At 40.4% G+C, this 16,491-nt stretch overlaps 1 protein-coding gene across 4 annotated transcripts; it reads left to right on the forward strand.

The window, feature by feature from the left end:
• The first annotated feature begins 1,432 nt into the window (after nt 1–1,432).
• Nucleotides 1,433–15,948, forward strand: LOC147796073 (uncharacterized). Of its 4 annotated transcripts, none has more exons than XM_087148666.1 (5): nt 1,433–1,526; nt 6,320–6,442; nt 10,104–10,252; nt 10,693–10,884; nt 11,902–15,948. In XM_087148666.1, exons 2-5 carry the CDS (start codon nt 6,418–6,420, stop codon nt 11,989–11,991), a joined length of 456 nt encoding a protein of 151 aa, XP_087004792.1. In that variant the 5' UTR covers nt 1,433–1,526; nt 6,320–6,417; the 3' UTR covers nt 11,992–15,948. The 4 variants fall into 4 exon arrangements, with proteins under 4 accessions (XP_087004792.1, XP_087004793.1, XP_087004795.1 ...); XM_087148667.1 differs by having other exon boundaries at nt 1,439–1,526; nt 6,395–6,442; XM_087148669.1 differs by lacking the exon at nt 1,433–1,526 and adding an exon at nt 5,789–5,807 and having other exon boundaries at nt 6,395–6,442.
• Nucleotides 15,949–16,491: the final 543 nt, after the last annotated feature.

The raw sequence follows: 16,491 nt of genomic DNA on the forward strand, positions 1-16,491 counted from the left end.
GATGGCCAAAATCCTAAAACTGGCCGGCCGTAGAAATTCAAAATCCCCATCCCCCAAAAAACTGGACCGTCCCCTGCAAGATTAAGAAAGGGGGGAATCCCCCCCCCAAGTGGGGAATATATCCCTGCCCGGTAATTTATGCCCATGCATGTCCAGAACAAGGGTTTAATTTGTGTTTTGCTTGTGAATCTTTAATTCACAAATCTTAGTCCATTCGAAACTTTAATTTGGAAAGTAAATGTTATTAGTGTTTGTTTTTCATGCGTTTCCTATATCTGAACTCGCAAATTGTTTAATGGATCATGTCTGTAGCCTTTTCAAAAAAAAAAAGAAGAAATTATCCTTCGGGTGGTGTTTAGCTGGAGGGATCATAAAAGTTACTCAGAGAAAGTTCGTAAACTTTGTTACGATGACAAGCATAGCTTTATTGTAACCCATGTATAAAATTATACGATTTTCATTGCTTAATGTTAATTGGATAAAATAGGGTAAAATCCCAAAATATTATGCCAATCTTTACAGGCCTACTTACCTTCAATTCGTTTAATTTTGTGCAAAGTCAGAGGGAAGGCCTTTGCAGCTCAAACAGTATTTTTCATTGAGTAGATAATTGTACAGTAGTTAGATGCAGTGTTTTTATTATGTGGAATAATACTCTACTTTTTTTGCAACACATGCCCGGGCCTCATATCTGAGGCTCAAGAAAAGTATGGCCGAGCAACAGTTAGGCGTCGTCTGGAAACTGCATTATGGAAATTTCTCTTTTATGTTGTATATCTGGCTAAGTTTAGTTTTACATAAACATTATATTTGCATATTACCTTTTTGATGTAAAAAACTTTTTGCCTGGCATCTGGAAAAAACGATACATGTATATAAATTCAGAAACAACGGTGGAGGTCCTATGGTAAATAACACGATCTGTACAGAATAGAAATTACTGCGATATGGGCTTACCTGTTACTCAGACATGTGTTTCTAGAAGACAATGTATAATATTGGGAAATGTAAAGTTGTCTTCATGTCAGATCTGAAACTCATCATTCGTAAAACTGACTTACTGATTGAGAATATTATTGACACATATCCTGAGAGGCAGATAATGAACACTACTCAGAATAAGACAAATTGCTTTTTTTTACGATGTCATGAATAATATAAAGTACACTTATGTTTAAGGCAAATCTTTCTTGGTCTTGTCGATTAATCATTTCAGCGTAATTTTTACTGATGCACTCTTTTTATTGAGCCACATCAGACGCGAGGAGATGTACTGTCAGTAGTCTAGCCAATCCCCCGGCCAACCCCAGCTAAAGTTGAAACCGACCAACAAACTGTGCGCATTCCAAAAATGATATCCCCCACCTCCGAATTAACACATTTGACAAATAGCGCCCTCCCTTGAAAATGCCACACGCGATTCCAACGCCCATCCAATCGAATCATTTGAAACCATCACGTGGTAACTGCCGCGATAATCAGCAAACGTCATTTCGTTAGTTGCATCGTGCGGTGCGAGAGGAGTGGTGAGTTTTGCACATTTTTCTGCATTTCAACTTGACTATTTCTACATTATATTGAAAATGTGTGATTTTTCAGTGTTCCTTCATCTTGCAGATTCATTTGTGAGAGGAGTGGTGCGTTTGATGCTGAATTAATTTTGAGCCCGAGTTTTTGTGCTCTCAAATTTGAGACGGCGCCAGTGGTGGGTGTGTAGGCCTACATGTACATGTATCTTTGTTGAAGCATAATGACATGGGACATGAGTCTTGTGCTGCAGTGCTAAAACTCAGAAATATTTTCAATGTCATTATTAGGCCTTCTATCTTGACTACGGCAATCCATACTTTAAAGACATCTCAACTAGGCCCTATCATAAATTTAGAAAACTGGTCGCTGTTAATGTCAAAAATAATTTCAGAACATGTCCACATTGTCACTGTCAGTCTCCACCCAGTGACATAGACCTAAGCCTAAGTCACGTGTATTTGGGCAACACTGCTGCTACTGCTGCTTCACAATGACTGGACTGATCCACAAGCTGTAACAGATTACACCCTGCCCCCCACCCCCCCCGAAAAAAATAAGGTTAGTGAAACAAACCACCTGAGGTGTTGTAAAACTAAAGTGAGGAATGATAGCTCAGGCAGTGGTGCTGTGTAGAGTTGGTTGTCCTTGTGAAAATGCACAGAATGATGGAAGATCAATTCTGATTTCAAATTTCAAGATTTTTTTAGTAAATGACCGCAATTCAATTTAGATTTTTATTTTGTTAACCATACTGTATGAATTTCAGCACCATGAATTTGCACTTAATTTGCAGTTTCACTGTGAAATTGTTTTTTCACTGCAACTTCATGGCAGTTCACATGGTGAAAACACCGTGAAAATAATCCTGGTTGTGACCCCTTGCCGACACCTTGAGGTCAAGTGAAAACACCGTGAAAATGCAGTGAGCCCATCTGGGGGGCCTTCCTCATTAACTTTGCAGTGGGGCTAATCCTTTAAATGCTTTACGGACCCATTATCTGAATTTCTCATAAAAAGTACCATTACCTGTCTTCTTTTACTGTGGCGGTGACAGGTGTAAATGTACACTGAACACCCCAATCACAGTGTTCGCATCCTTGCAATGTACATGTAATCCCGGCCACGTTGTTCATACACTACTCATGGCCTGTAGCTGAATGAGAACATTGTAGGGACTTCAGCAAGAATTCCCCATGAATTACATGCATGTCACCTCACAGAAACATTTATTTCAATTTTCTGGCATATCTGTGATTTATATTTAATTTGCTTCAGTACAGTTATACTCATGAATATTCTGGAAATTCATAATAATAATGGCCATTTATGATTACTCATCGACAATTAAACAACAGTCAGCACCGAGTGCTCACTGTTATGCATGATGTTGGAGCAGAAAACATTAGTGCCAAAAAGAATGTTGAAATTTGGGGGAAGATGCGGACTAGTGAAAATTCTGCTTATGGACTAGTAAAAAGCCATCACTGCTGGTCCGGCTGGCAAGTGAGCAAAACGTTACGGGCAAACCCTGTCCATGCACGATGTCATATGTACGCTGCGCTTGCTGGATTGGACAATGATGTACATGTACACGCCATTGCTATCCTCCCTGAGGCTACATTGTCGGCTTTGTTATTCCACCACTTTGTATACAGTTTCACAGTCTTTTGGCAATTCCATAATTCAGTGTGGTAACTTCACCACTTAGTGTGCTTTTTGCCCACAAAAGTTGGAAATATTCATATGTCTTCTGGTATGTGGTCAGGGGGGGTGTTGTGACATGTAACACCAAGTTTCGTGGAATTTTATGAATTGTGTCACATTTTAGGGCTGAAAAAGAAAAAAAACTTGTGTCCTTCCTCCATGGTTCTACATAAGCAAAATGTGCCTATCAACTTTTCAGCTGCATCCGGCAAATTTGAGCCATTGTACGTGTATCCATCTCTTCTCACAGCTCAAAAAAGGAAAAATCAATCCTGTCTTTCTTAGGAAAGACAGGATCCTGTCTTCACAAAACACCTGCTTTACATTCACAACATGTGGAAAGAAAGTTTTGTGATTTTCACAACTTCCCTTCGCATTTTGCTATCACGGTTTAGAAAACACGCACGCAATATTGCTTCATGCAAGGTTTCCGCTGGTTCCCGCTGCGCCGTGCTACTGCCAAAAAGGTGTGATGGCAACGCGGCAACCAGTCCATGCATTAAAATAGCGTTGTGCAATTCACTGTACACACACACAAAACTCTACGTGGCTGCACATAGAAAAATGATGTCGCAGGAAGTACAAGTTACGTGTACTTCCCAGAACTTGATTAGTTGGATATATAAAATGTACGTATTTTTTGTGTTCACAAATTTAATTTGAGGTTTGGTGTTGAAAGTTCATAGTGATATTGGACACAGTCCTTTTGAATGTTAGTTAGGACCTACATGTAGGCCTATAGCCATCTGAGCAGACAAAACATTTGCATAAATTTTGAATTCTTGGCCCAGAATTTATAGTTGAACAGGAAACTCCTATGTCATGAATGTAGCCCCTCTTCTCTTTCTGTCAGCAGTGTTTGTCATATTTGAGATTTTTCCTGCTGTTTGTTTACATGTTTGCACTTCGCAGGGGGTTGGGTTTCAGACTACCTAGGCCTTCCTGTGGTAGTACATGAATTTGACGTTACATATTTGAGGGGCGATACATTGTCCCAGGAAAACATTTTGAGTGATATTCTCCCCTGAATTAATTAGTCAATATCAATTCCTTCATGTCAGTTACTTGACGCTACTCAATTTCAACTGAAATTATTAATTACCAATTCCTGTCAGTCCAGTATGCATTGTCCAGTTTGATGGCAATGTACATGTATACATCTAGGCTATACGCGGTGATGAGACTGCATTACTGCTGTGAAATTCAAGACGAAATTAGGCTCTTTGCTCATTAGGTGCAGCCAATAAAATTCTTCAAACTTTTCAGGCAGCAAAGATGAGGACCAGAATATTCACCGTGTACCCAATGTTGGTGTACTTGATGCTGCTTCGACTTTCTGTCATTTTCAAGATAAATGGGATAAAGTAGGAATGGAAAAAGCAAATCTCCGAGGGAAAAGCCGCAAGTTCTCCGTGGCATCCATGTGCGTGAATTTATATGCGTTGACAGGGAAGAGTTCCATACACGGACAAAACTTGATGTTCCTGTGCACAAAGCTATATAACATTCTCCTGATGTGTATACATCCTTTCATTAAGTTCAAGTGCCTGGTGAAATGTGCTCCTCTTTTAACAAGCTTCAAGTGTGAGCTGTGTTAATCATCACTTGAGATCGATTGAAATTAATGGTTTTTGTTTCAACCAAGACCGTTCATCTAGCAAAATGCAATTCAGGTGCTGGTTTATGAGACACTGTTGGTAATCTTCCTCACAACCTGTGCATGGTGAATCACACTCCAGTATCCTCCTTTGCTGTCACCCATGGAGAGGTTGCCCAATGATAAAAACTGAGTCATGGTCCACAGATGAGTAAAACAGAAAGATAAACTGTTAAACTCGTCATTCACACAGGTATTTTTGCCTCCAGGACTTGAATTGCTGGGAACTGTAGCACTGCAGCGTTCAGTTCCCAACATCTCATTATGGTGATGACAAGCATGGATTGTTGCATTTTGTGAATCGGTTTTAATTCTGTTGATTCTCAGGCGAGGACTTTTGAGCAAGTATCCTCATGCCGCCTCCCTTGTCACTGTAGATTAGCCTCTGACATGTCGGGCAAGAAATGGAATTGGCAACTTGGGATATTTAAAATATTTGTGATTTGGTAGAATGCAGATGATAATAATATGTCAGGAAAATGCACTGAAGCACATATCCTTCCAAAACGTAGTGTAAAGAAGTATTGTTCTGAGGATACTCTAGTTGTTCAATTTTTCCCAGTTATATTGATCTGTCAAGAAGTGCAAAAAGATTAAGATTTTTTGTGTGTATGCCTAAAAAATGTGCAGAAGTCAAGACATTGAGTCAACCTGCCCGCTGCTTTTTTCTCATCGTGAATAACTCTTGGCCGGATCGGCCCCCGATCCATACAGTGTAGTCATCACTGCTTTGCATAATCATGCGGACAGTGTCTCGTCAGTCAGCCTGATGATGATCGGATGCGGGGCCCATTCAGTAGAGAGGATCACAGGTCACTCGTCACATCATCGGCATTGGGCACTGCGGACTGAGGACGGGAGTGCAGTCTGGAGACAACAGACGGCCCTGCACTCGGGCTCAAATTTCTTTCATGCGGTACTGATTCAGCTGCACTCTCCACACAGAGACCGTATTTCAATCTCTCCACGTAGAGAGACAGCCCCATATATGTAGAAAGGCCTGGCGCATACAAATTGCCATATCCGGCATTTTTATGAGGAATTACTGATTTACTGCCGTCTTTTCCACAGGTTTGGATGATTAACATGCCATGGTGTGCAGAATTCTACAAGGCATTTTAGGAAAAAAAAACTTCATTTTATAAATGTGTACCTGCCATACTTGCATATTCTCTTTTGTTGTATTGGGCGTGTCGTGACTACATCAAATGTGGGCAAATGAACACTTGGACTGGACAGTTTACATAGGATTCTCCCAGAATTTTGTTTGTCAAAGACAAAGCGTGGTGCATACATGTACAATCCTAGTAGCGCTGTACATGTACATCACGTCTTCTATAAAAATTCTCAGCGGTGTTGTTTTCCCCAAATTGCCGAAAATAAGGGACAGATTCTAAGCAGCTGTTTCATCTGCCTTATTTCCTCCAGATTTGCGATTCATTTGCATCGTCCGCAGTGGGGCTTGTTGGTTAGTGCCTTATCCATATTCTTGTACCTTTGCAGTTGGTCGTCGTGAGACTTGCCCAATGCAGACTGCAGACATGCCTTCAGGTAAGAGACTGCTTCCTTCCCCCCCCCCCATTCGTGACTATTTACTTTCCATCCGTGCCCGAGGCAGTTCCTCCTTGCCCTTCAGTCTCGGGTTTCGCGCATTAATTGTGTAGACCTCATTTAATTAAACATGTATCTTACCAGATGTTTGTGTGTGTTAATGTTATTTTCCCACCAGCCTTTCCTCCTCAATGGAAAAAGAGATAAAAGACTTTGCGTTTCTGCATTGCACATGATGTTGTGATATGATGAAATTTACCAATGTCTGAATGCTTGAGAGCTTTTAAAAAAAAAATTGCTGGTATGTGTATTGAGACCTTTTTGTCAGCAGCTGAAAAAAAATTGGTTCCTCTGAAGTGCACCGACTGTTCTCAAAAATGTGAATTACCATAAAAGGGAAATTGTGAATTCCAGCTGGGTGGAAGCATCATTAATTAACATTGCGGAGCTAGTGTGGGTTGTTTTTTACTCTCCTTACCCCTAATTTGGGCAAGGATGGCAACGGGATGAAATTCAATCCAGGGCACTATTGATAGATAGACTAACTAGAACCCATCTCTCATCCTCGGCAGCGGGATGAGAGTAAGAGAGAGCCAGAGATTTATAATGTGCCCATCAGACGGTGATACATGACCCGGGCGAGCTGCCACTCAAAAATGCGCAGTGCACATTGGGCACGTGGGCACTGCAGAGCCCTAGTGCATAATTGCAATTTATTTTGACAAGAAATAGCCACGCAATATTTGTCCCTTCCAAATAAATTTGTTGGCACCATAAGTGAAATGTTTTTATCCTGCCAGTGCTGTTAGATAAATGAATGTGCCGAGTTACAAGGTCAGGTGTTTAGAAGAACAGAGTGGCATTAATTTCTTGGGGTTCTTTTGGGTTCTGTTGACAAAAAGGTCAATTTCTGTTTTAGTAAATGTTTTAAATCACAAAGTGTAAATTACATTGTATGTGGTCAATATTCCTGTCCTGCTTTACTCTTCCACTTTGAGTTTCCTTGATGTTGGACTTGGTTATAATGGTGTGTTGAATGAACAAATAACCAGTATCGATTATCGTAATTTCGTCGTTTGGATTCGTCTCATTAGTCTTGGCTTCCCACGCAAGAGCATGGCCAGGCATTGGCTCTGAGATATTCTCCCATTCATGGAATGCATTCACGGCGGTAGAGTCATTATGAATGTGCTGAGGGGAATAATACTGACAATGTTGTCATGGGTAGTCCTCTGACATTTTGAGGCAGACAGAAGAGAGAAAAAAAATGCTGACCTCTGCTCGTGAAGTTGTAACGTGAGGGATTTAATTTGACTGACTCATATCGTTTAAAGATGGTGCTGGCATGATCTCTTACTGATACCATTTAAAACGATGTTAATTATCGGTTAAGCTCCATGACATGCACACTGCCTAAATCTTTTTCAGCATCAACTTGAGGCTCAAAGAAACACAACATTTATAAATATCCTCGCTATCGAAATGTTTTAAATGTAATTGTGAACAATTAATCTTAAACATTATTACGTATAATTTGGGTTTGGACCAGGGTAATTATATAAATTAGGCGTCCGATTTTTTTGTGTGTGTCCCTGTCACATCTGACATGTGGTTTGTAAGTTCAGAACAAAATCTCTAATGTCCAAGAGTGATGAATTAATGCAAATGACCTGCCAAACAGCTAAAAATAGTTTGAAATCAGTTTCAGTGATATATTCATGTCGTGTTACACAGTGTAGGCATAACAGGGGATCCAAAAATGTGACCTTTTTGGACCCCAAATTTATAGAATGACCTACCAGTGATTTTCTGACGAGAAGAATTCATCTTTGGAAACGGGCCTTAATTGTTTTTGTTTGTTTCTTTGTTTGTTGGTTGGTTGTTGGGGTGTTTGTTTGTTTATTTTGTATGGGCTTAGAATACAAAGCATGAGTCAAAGTCTTTCCAGTTTCATTGCAGAGTTAAAGATTACCTTTACGCGACTGTGCAGTTTTTGACAAAAGATACACAGAAAAGCTAGCATCTGCAAATCTGTTTTCTGTGGATACATATCACGCAGAAAATCTGTGTACATGTAGGCCTACCAAACAGATTTTGCAATAATCTGATTGCGAAAATCGTGGCATTCTAACATGGAACCCCCTATTTCTATGGTCTGTACTGCACATCTATACTCCATAAATCAATGTTACTATTTGCATTTGTCCAGGAAGCAATATTAAGTACAACATTTTTATGCATCTGCATAGTGCTCAGCCGAGTTAATGCCCTAATGAGATTTTCCACATCCGAAAATACCAATGATTAATCAGGGTTGAGTTACACCATTGCAGCATGAATCAGACGCAAACCAAATTACAGTGATACATTATGCTAATTGTCGGTCTGCCATGCACCCCATTTGCAATTCTGAGCAAGGCGTTTGACTCAACGCATTATGCAGTGCTTCGAGAAAGTGATTCTTGATTTTTGTTTAAGGCTTTGCGATAGTTGTGCATTTTGACAAATGCTTGTCGTTTCAGCATTGAGAGTGAGCATACACATACATGTATACATATACAATCTGTAGGATTTTTTGATCAAGGACTGCCAAAAGGGGTCTTTGTGTGTTTGATTTTCTCTTCTTTGGCAAGTGCTAATAACTGACTGCCGCACTTTCTTTTTTTAATGAAGTCTTCAAGTGAAAGTGTATACACATGTAATGCATCGTTATTTTCTGGGCAGATGCACAAATAAAATGGCATGCTCTAAGCAGTGTGTAAATTGCTTGGAACTGTCAGTGGCAGGTGCGAGACTATTTTCCCCGTGTATGCAATGTTTAATAAGACCCATGGCAGGTCCACATGGGTACAGTGATTGAACAGAGATTGCATTATGCATGGATGGTGGACAGACAGGGCCAGTGACCATAGCTGTAAGGTTGCATGCCCACTGGTAAGCGCTATGCCACAGGTTTGAGATTTACTGCCCGTGAATTGGTGCATTTCTGGGAGAGATACCTTCTTGCCATGTCTATAGGCATCGTGCGGCCGAGTTGGAAATGACATGTACATGTAGATGGTTGTACAAAAATAAATTGTGTAGTTTCTTAGCTGTGAAGCCCTCTGAAATTGAGGCCAAATGCTTGAATGAAAGTGTCTTGGATTGAGTTGTAAAATCTAAGAGCAGTTATCAATTGTGGAATTGTAGAGTCTGCCAATAAAGAGGGTTAATTTGAAGATTTCAAATGGAAAAACCACTTAAACAAATTTTACAACAACACTATTTCCTTCTGAACAAATTAAATTCTTGTTGAATGACAATTTTCCAAAATCTCAAGATATAATGTAAGCAGTCCACATCTAGCATAAAGTAATGGGCGCCATGTCATAAAAAGCTGATTTTCTTAAACTGTGGAGAAAAAAATGGATATTATATGCATTCTGAGCCTTTCATTTGATTGTTTGTTTAATCACATCCTCTGTGTCACTATTTGATATTGTCAGAAAAAAGGAATCCGAAATATGCTTGACTTTTTTGTTGCTAATCGTTAAATACTAAAGACTTTATTATTTGTTTACTGGATATTCTTTACCCCACCAGTCAAAACCCTTTTTTTAGGGGGGTGCAGAGAACATTGTTAGTAAAACAATGTCTTTAACTGACTTGTTTGACCTTCCAGAAGTCAAGAAGTCCTCTGGGATGGCATTTGAGCTGGTTTTTAAGGAGCCGTCCAAGGAGGCCATCAGGAGCCCTGTCCAGTCCCCGCCCAAGCAGAGCTCCTTGGAAGAAATTGAGAAGAAGCAACAAGCCGCCCAAGAGAGGAGAGAGGTAAGCAACAAGGAAGGTTAACGAGAGTGGATGACCTTGTAGCTGACGTAACGATTGGCTGGATAAGCCTGCCTGATTACTGGCTTGTTGACTTGCTGATTGGCTTGGTGAAGGTTTGTTGATTGGCTGACTCAGCAGATTCAACTTGGTTGACATGTTGGTTGACTGGCCTCAAGCTGATTGGCCGGTCATGTACATGTGTAGATGTGTTGCAAGGGTGACTGATGATTTAATTGGGTTGGATTTGTTGGTTGACTGGCATGCTGACTTGTTCGGCAGCTGACTTTTTCATTGGATTTCTGCTGTCATTTTGATTAAAGTGGGCTTATGTGGTTAATCTTACTCGCTCCTGGCCCAAAATGGCAGCCTCGTTCAGTCCTCAGTGCCTGATCAGGAATGCCCACGTACGTATTTCCCTCTTTGGTGTTGCCCGTCGACAGCAACAAGAGAAGGAGAAAAAGAAGCAGCTGGCCATGGAGCTGAACAAGATAGAGCAGAAGAAGGCCTTCAGACAGGAGGACGAGGAGAAATACAAGAAGGAGGCCGAGGTCAAGCTGGACAGCAAGTTCAGGAATTACATGGAGAATAAACTGGCCCAGGAAGAAGCCAGAGAAGAGAAGAGTAAAGAGATGGTGAGTCTTGCTGGTGCCCCCATCATCCTGTCCTCCTTCCGCCCCCCCTTCTCTCCCTGCCCCCCTCCTCCAAGCAAAATTGAAGCTTCATGTACATGTACCAGTTGATGATCCACTGGGTTTCACGATCATGACTTTCTGTCTAGCCTCCAAATTACTTTCTCTCTTGCAATCAAATACAAAATAATAATTCTTATTCTGTCAGTGAATTTTCAGTAATGTGACAATTTGACAGTTTTTTTATGAATTGGCTTTAAGTGATTCATCTCGGTTTGAATCAGTTGAACAGATGCCAAATCTCACACCTTTGAAAAAAAAAAACACATTAAAATATCACGCTTCCTGATGAAAGCATGTGGTTTGCCATGTTTAACATAGTCTCCGCATTATGCAGTCGGCTTGCACTTGAGACGAGTGTTGAAACACGTGCAGGGTTGGAGGACAAGCCGGCAGTGTGATATGTGTTTGTGTGGCGAGCCCCGACCTCCCTGAATGACTCATCCTGACACACAGGCAGATCTACGTCTGCAGACCGTGGGCTTGCATTTACATGAAGCACACCCCTGTCTGGCATGGACAAAATGTCAGATGTTTTAGAGACTTGATGGGGGGGTCACAGTCCTACGCAACAAATTTTGCCCCCTGTTCCAGTTTTCCTCGGGATGATAAATGTTTCAAAAGACACACGATTGCAATGTACAAAGTTTGGTTTGGGGATGACGTTAAAGGAGATTTTTCATGTGCTAATTTTTAGTTCAGCATGCGTAATTTCTCGTGGGGTGTACATTTGCATAGACCGTCTGTGTATGGGATATGTTCACATGTAGACCTATCTCACAAGCTGTTAAGAAATCCATGAGGCAGTTTTCTGTGTTGAAAGAAATTCTAAAAGTGGGATCATGTGTTTGACCACAGAAACTTCATCAGTCGCATAATTTGTTAGAGTTATATTATTGCATGGAACGTCAGTGTTTCACTTGGCCTTTGTAACCCTTTCTTGTGGGGGGGGGTAAACAGATCGAGAAGCAAGCAAGAGTCCTCGCGAAGAAGAAGGAGTTGATTGAAAGCGAAGGAACGACTGCGCCAGACGTGACCAGAGCAGAGTAGTTCCTGGGTGTTTGCATCGCCAACGTATACTCACACCAGCCTTTCATATATCCATGTATTTCCCCCACTCCCTCTTATTGTAAATCTATCACCTGCGCGAGTACAACATAAGTGATGCACAACGCAACTCAAGACACTCAGAACCTCTGAGGTAATTTTTATCATTTCAAAATGGAAATACGCAACAAGGGAAAGAGAAGAAAAAAATCGGAATCATTTGGTCCCAGACTGGCAAGCACATGGCTGTGGTTTTTGTTTACTTGTTCAGGTTTTTTTTTGCGGTCTCTCGGACCATAAAAAGTGTCTCGCGAAAGAAGTCTCACACTTTTATGTTTTGGCGTGCCTTATTATATTGTACAGGGGCAATTAAGTAGTTGATAAATGAACAGTAGGCGTGGAAATCAAACAATACAACTGAATGGTGCAGTTTGTGTCAAGTCACGTTATGTTTGTGTGTCTCAGCTACATTTTCAGTGGCGTTTTTCTTGTATTGGGTGTTATTATGCATACATCTTGACGTGACTCCCTGGACTCTTCAACAATCGTCCTTGTATACATGTGTATTGTATGTACAAACTGAAGCATACCCATAGACTTAGGTGCACGTGCTGCAGGCGCAGCTGTGACTGGTGGTTCCCCCCCCCATATCGGAGGCATTTAGTATTCTCCTCGGCTCCTTTGCTGCAGATAAGTCGGTAGACTGGGCGTGGCTTTGGGGTGTGGCACATATGGGTGTGGCATGGTGTTAAAAAGATGAGTGGGGCCGACTGACACAGGGATGTAATCTTGTCATTTTAGGTTTGTGATCCCTTCAGTGGTTGCCTCTGTCAAATTACAAGTTTTTATACGTTGACTCACGTTCATGAGAAGTTTATTGCTATCGGCATGGGCAAATGAAAATTTGAAGAACAAAAATTGACTTGTGAATATCTCAAGTCTTTGGGTTTCCACTCCATTCATAAATATTCATACCCATATACCTGTGCTTTCGCACTGATAGAGTAGAGTTATGTACATGAATAATTTGTAATTTGATGAGAATACGAACGACTGGCCCTGGAGAGAATTATGGAGTTTGATTGCTTTGAAAAGTCTAACCTGTCATGGACGGAGGGTGTTTCATGGATGTGGCAAAGGAGCTGAGGAAATTCATTCTCAATCACAAGGAGTATCTCATCTTTTTAAAACACTGGGCACATTGCTGAGGGAAAAACATAACCCTGAAATGAAATCCAACCTGAGGTAAAAGTCAAGCGTGCAGTTACTTTGATTTTTTTGTCTTTGAAAAAAACAATAATCTAGTGGCACTGTTCTCTTGGGGTCCTAGGTCCGAGGAATTTTGCCAAGAAAGGCGAATTTACCAGTGTGTGGTTTTTTGGTATTTCCACGATTTGTTTTCTGTGCAGTTTTCTTCAGAATGGAAGTTTCAGTAATTGCTGCTTTTTGAGATTTTGGAATCCGGGCTAGTCACTTTTTAAGGCACTTGCTGTTGAAGATATTGTAAATGTATTAAGCTTCACGTATGTATGATAACAGAGAGAAAAACCAATTACACGAAGGCATTGTAATAAGGTCGATATTAGAAGTTTCTATGGTAGTATCTCGTTGTGATTGTCGCGTAAAGTACTGATAGTTGTAGGTTCGTACTTGGGACTCTGCATGGCTTCTTAAGTCGAGTCCTGTCCGTAGAGTTGTACATTTTGTGAGCAACGTAGTGCCATGCAATACGCATAGTTAAGAGTTGATGATTAACAGCGCTACTGTAGTCAAAAGTCTGCCAGGATGGAGTGTAATGTCGGGGTATTAAACACCTTTTGTTGAAATTTAATCTCGCCTGCCCGTGACAGAGCATAGCTGTATATCTATTCACGCATCAGAAGCCCAGACGCAAGACTTCCGTTCCAAAAACAAGAGCAAAACTATTATATAAACCAAAGTTGCATCCTCTTAGCGTGGTTAATGCTTTGGCACCCTGCGCGAAACATTTGATAGGACAGTTCTCTTTCAATCTTGCATCCACACCAATGCAATACGGGCGATTCACAATGGTGCGCCTTCAAGAGTTTGCAACGCGTTGGCCAATCACAACGCGCGAAATCTGTCGACCCTTTCCAAACGCTCATTGGAACTGTGAGCTTCACATCACCGGACGAAAAACCCCTGCATGGCTAAAACTAGTATACCCGAAGTAGCAGAATGTAGGCATCCGCGTGTGTAGTTTACGTGTAACTTTTAGAGTATGTTTTAGGTGGTGACCGGAAAAGATAATGCCTGGATGTTGAATTATTTTGATACCAACAATCCATTGATGTATACTGAAATGAGAAATCGATGTTTAATGTACATGTGCATGTTTTGTTCGGTGTATACCATCCGCACTGCCACACAGTTCACGAAGTCTTAGATTTCACCGTAATGCTAAAGTAATACCACTTGTGATGAAAATGTACCTGTTTTTTCGTTTTGTTTTCTTAGCTTTTCCTTGGAAAACCACAACAGCTGTTCGCATCACAGAGTTAACTAGGGGAATACGAAGTGATTGTGTCTTTTATGAGGGAAGGATTTGGGGACGTTTTGGCTTTGTTTTTGTATTTTTGCCTTAATGTTTAAAGAAAAGGAGTTTTTGCTTTTATATTTAAGAATGAGTATTTATTTCTGAGTTCTTCCAAATGATTTTTGTAAGAAAAAGAAAATGCCAAAAATTATTTATTTTGCCTTTTAAGTTGTAAACTGATGTTAGATAAAGCAGTTAGGAGAATCAGTTCTTAGTATGTTTTGTTACCGGTCTGATGGCATTCAGAGTGAGCTAAATTGAGGTCATTGGATTGTACATTTGATTTCTAATTATTACAAATTATTTTCACTCTTGTGAACAACTGTAAAGCGAAACAACTCGGAAGGACCAAGGTATTTGATGACTGAAAAGTAACAATACCAATTTTTTTCTGTTCCAAAAAAGACCAAATTTTGGCCAGTTTGTGCTTTTGATTCACACTTCAACTTCCATTTCCGTCTAATAATTGGCGTTTTTGTTACACCAGGCGCGTGATATATCGCCGTAAGGTTCGTGAAAATACTGTACCACTGATATGTACCCGGTCCCTTTCCATCCCATTCAGCTAAAAGAGAATAAAGTACTAAACTTAAAAAGAAGGTCAAATTCCCGTTTGTGAGGGCTTGAACTGTAAGGGAAAAAATGAAGGAAACCTTGATTTAAAAAAAAATGAACAAAAATGAAAGATGGAGTTGTACTTAAAGCTGATTTGTAGCGTTCATGTTTTCGACTAGCAACTTGTTCCGTTGCTCCTGTTTAACTTTAAGCCTGTTGGGGTCTTTGTCATTGTTTTTCTGGAAGCTTGTTCTAGTTTCGAAGGGAAGAGGCTGTTCTTTTTCAGTGATTATTCTCCCGTCGAATCTTCGGTTCATGTTTAGAATTGACACTCGACACACCTGCATGCTTGATTAAAGTTTTATTTTTGCTACACACAGAACCAAGAACATTCCAGATCGTATAGAGTACTATTTAGAGTTGTTTAGTGCTGCGTTTTTCGTTATAAAAACTTTAAAAAGAAAACTGTTAGCATCTCCTTCAGTTATGTTCGTTATTGCGAAGGGCACAAACGAGCTTAAGTATGTAACCAACAGATTTACTTGGATGTACTGTTACATTACCCGGGACACGGAACAGACAATTAACCCTTAAGATATCATGCAAACGATCTCTCCACGTACTACGAGTGTTTTTCTTTTTCGAGTATTTTCCCGAGCGTAATGTAACTGACCTTTCCCGTCCACGTTTGAATAAGATTGTGTAGACTATGGTTCGATCGAACATTTCATTAGTGGCAAATGGCATTTATTTCTACGTCCTTTACAAACAGTATTGTTCTAAAACATTTTGTGTCTTAACAGGCGTATATGTGCTTGGTTAATAAAAAGCTTTCAAGTACCATTGCAGACGCATGTTCTCGATTTGTTTTTGTTTATTCATGACGGTGTAATTTTGTGTTAATTTGTGTATTTTTGTCGACTTGATAAATTAAAACGGCCGATGGCGTACAGTGCGCGTGCGCCTCGTATGCCTTTGCACTACATGGGTTCCATATTAGATTACTAGAAACCTACCGACGAATAATTTGATAAGCAGTTACGGTCCTCGGGCAATAAACATGTTCGACGATCTTCGATGTGGAAAGTGGAACTCTGTCCTCCAGCATAATTAGACAATTGTAGCTTAATAAAAAATATTACCATTACAAGCAGAATATGAAATTATTTCTGGGAAAATAAACACGAAGAAAAAAATTTAAAACTGGCCTGTGTGAAGTTGAAACAATATTCATCTCGTTCCATTTGGGGTTAGCGCTTCGTCAACACAGACTGAAGCCAGGGTTATATTTAAAAAATGGGCTTTACACATCGATCTCCTTTGTAATGGAGAACAGTGGCTTCACACCCTGTTAGCCCCTGCGCATGTGCATCTGCGCCGTGTTCATCTTG

The sequence above is a fragment of the Acanthaster planci genome, linkage group LG18 (assembly GCF_054643075.1).
Source record: "Acanthaster planci isolate LZ-2023a linkage group LG18, COTS_SCS, whole genome shotgun sequence".
In the NCBI taxonomy this organism is placed as follows: Eukaryota; Metazoa; Echinodermata; class Asteroidea; order Valvatida; family Acanthasteridae; genus Acanthaster; species Acanthaster planci.

What these genes read in the sequence shown, in the direction of transcription:
- LOC147796073 (XM_087148666.1), top strand. Translation starts at nt 6,418, where the DNA reads ATGCAGACTGCAGACATGCCTTCAG. An exon ending in GACTGCAGACATGCCTTCAG is followed by an intron (nt 6,443 to 10,103) that starts GTAAGAGACTGC and finishes TTGACCTTCCAG; the next exon opens with AAGTCAAGAAGTCCTCTGGG. An exon ending in AAGAGAAGAGTAAAGAGATG is followed by an intron (nt 10,885 to 11,901) that starts GTGAGTCTTGCT and finishes GGGGGTAAACAG; the next exon opens with ATCGAGAAGCAAGCAAGAGT.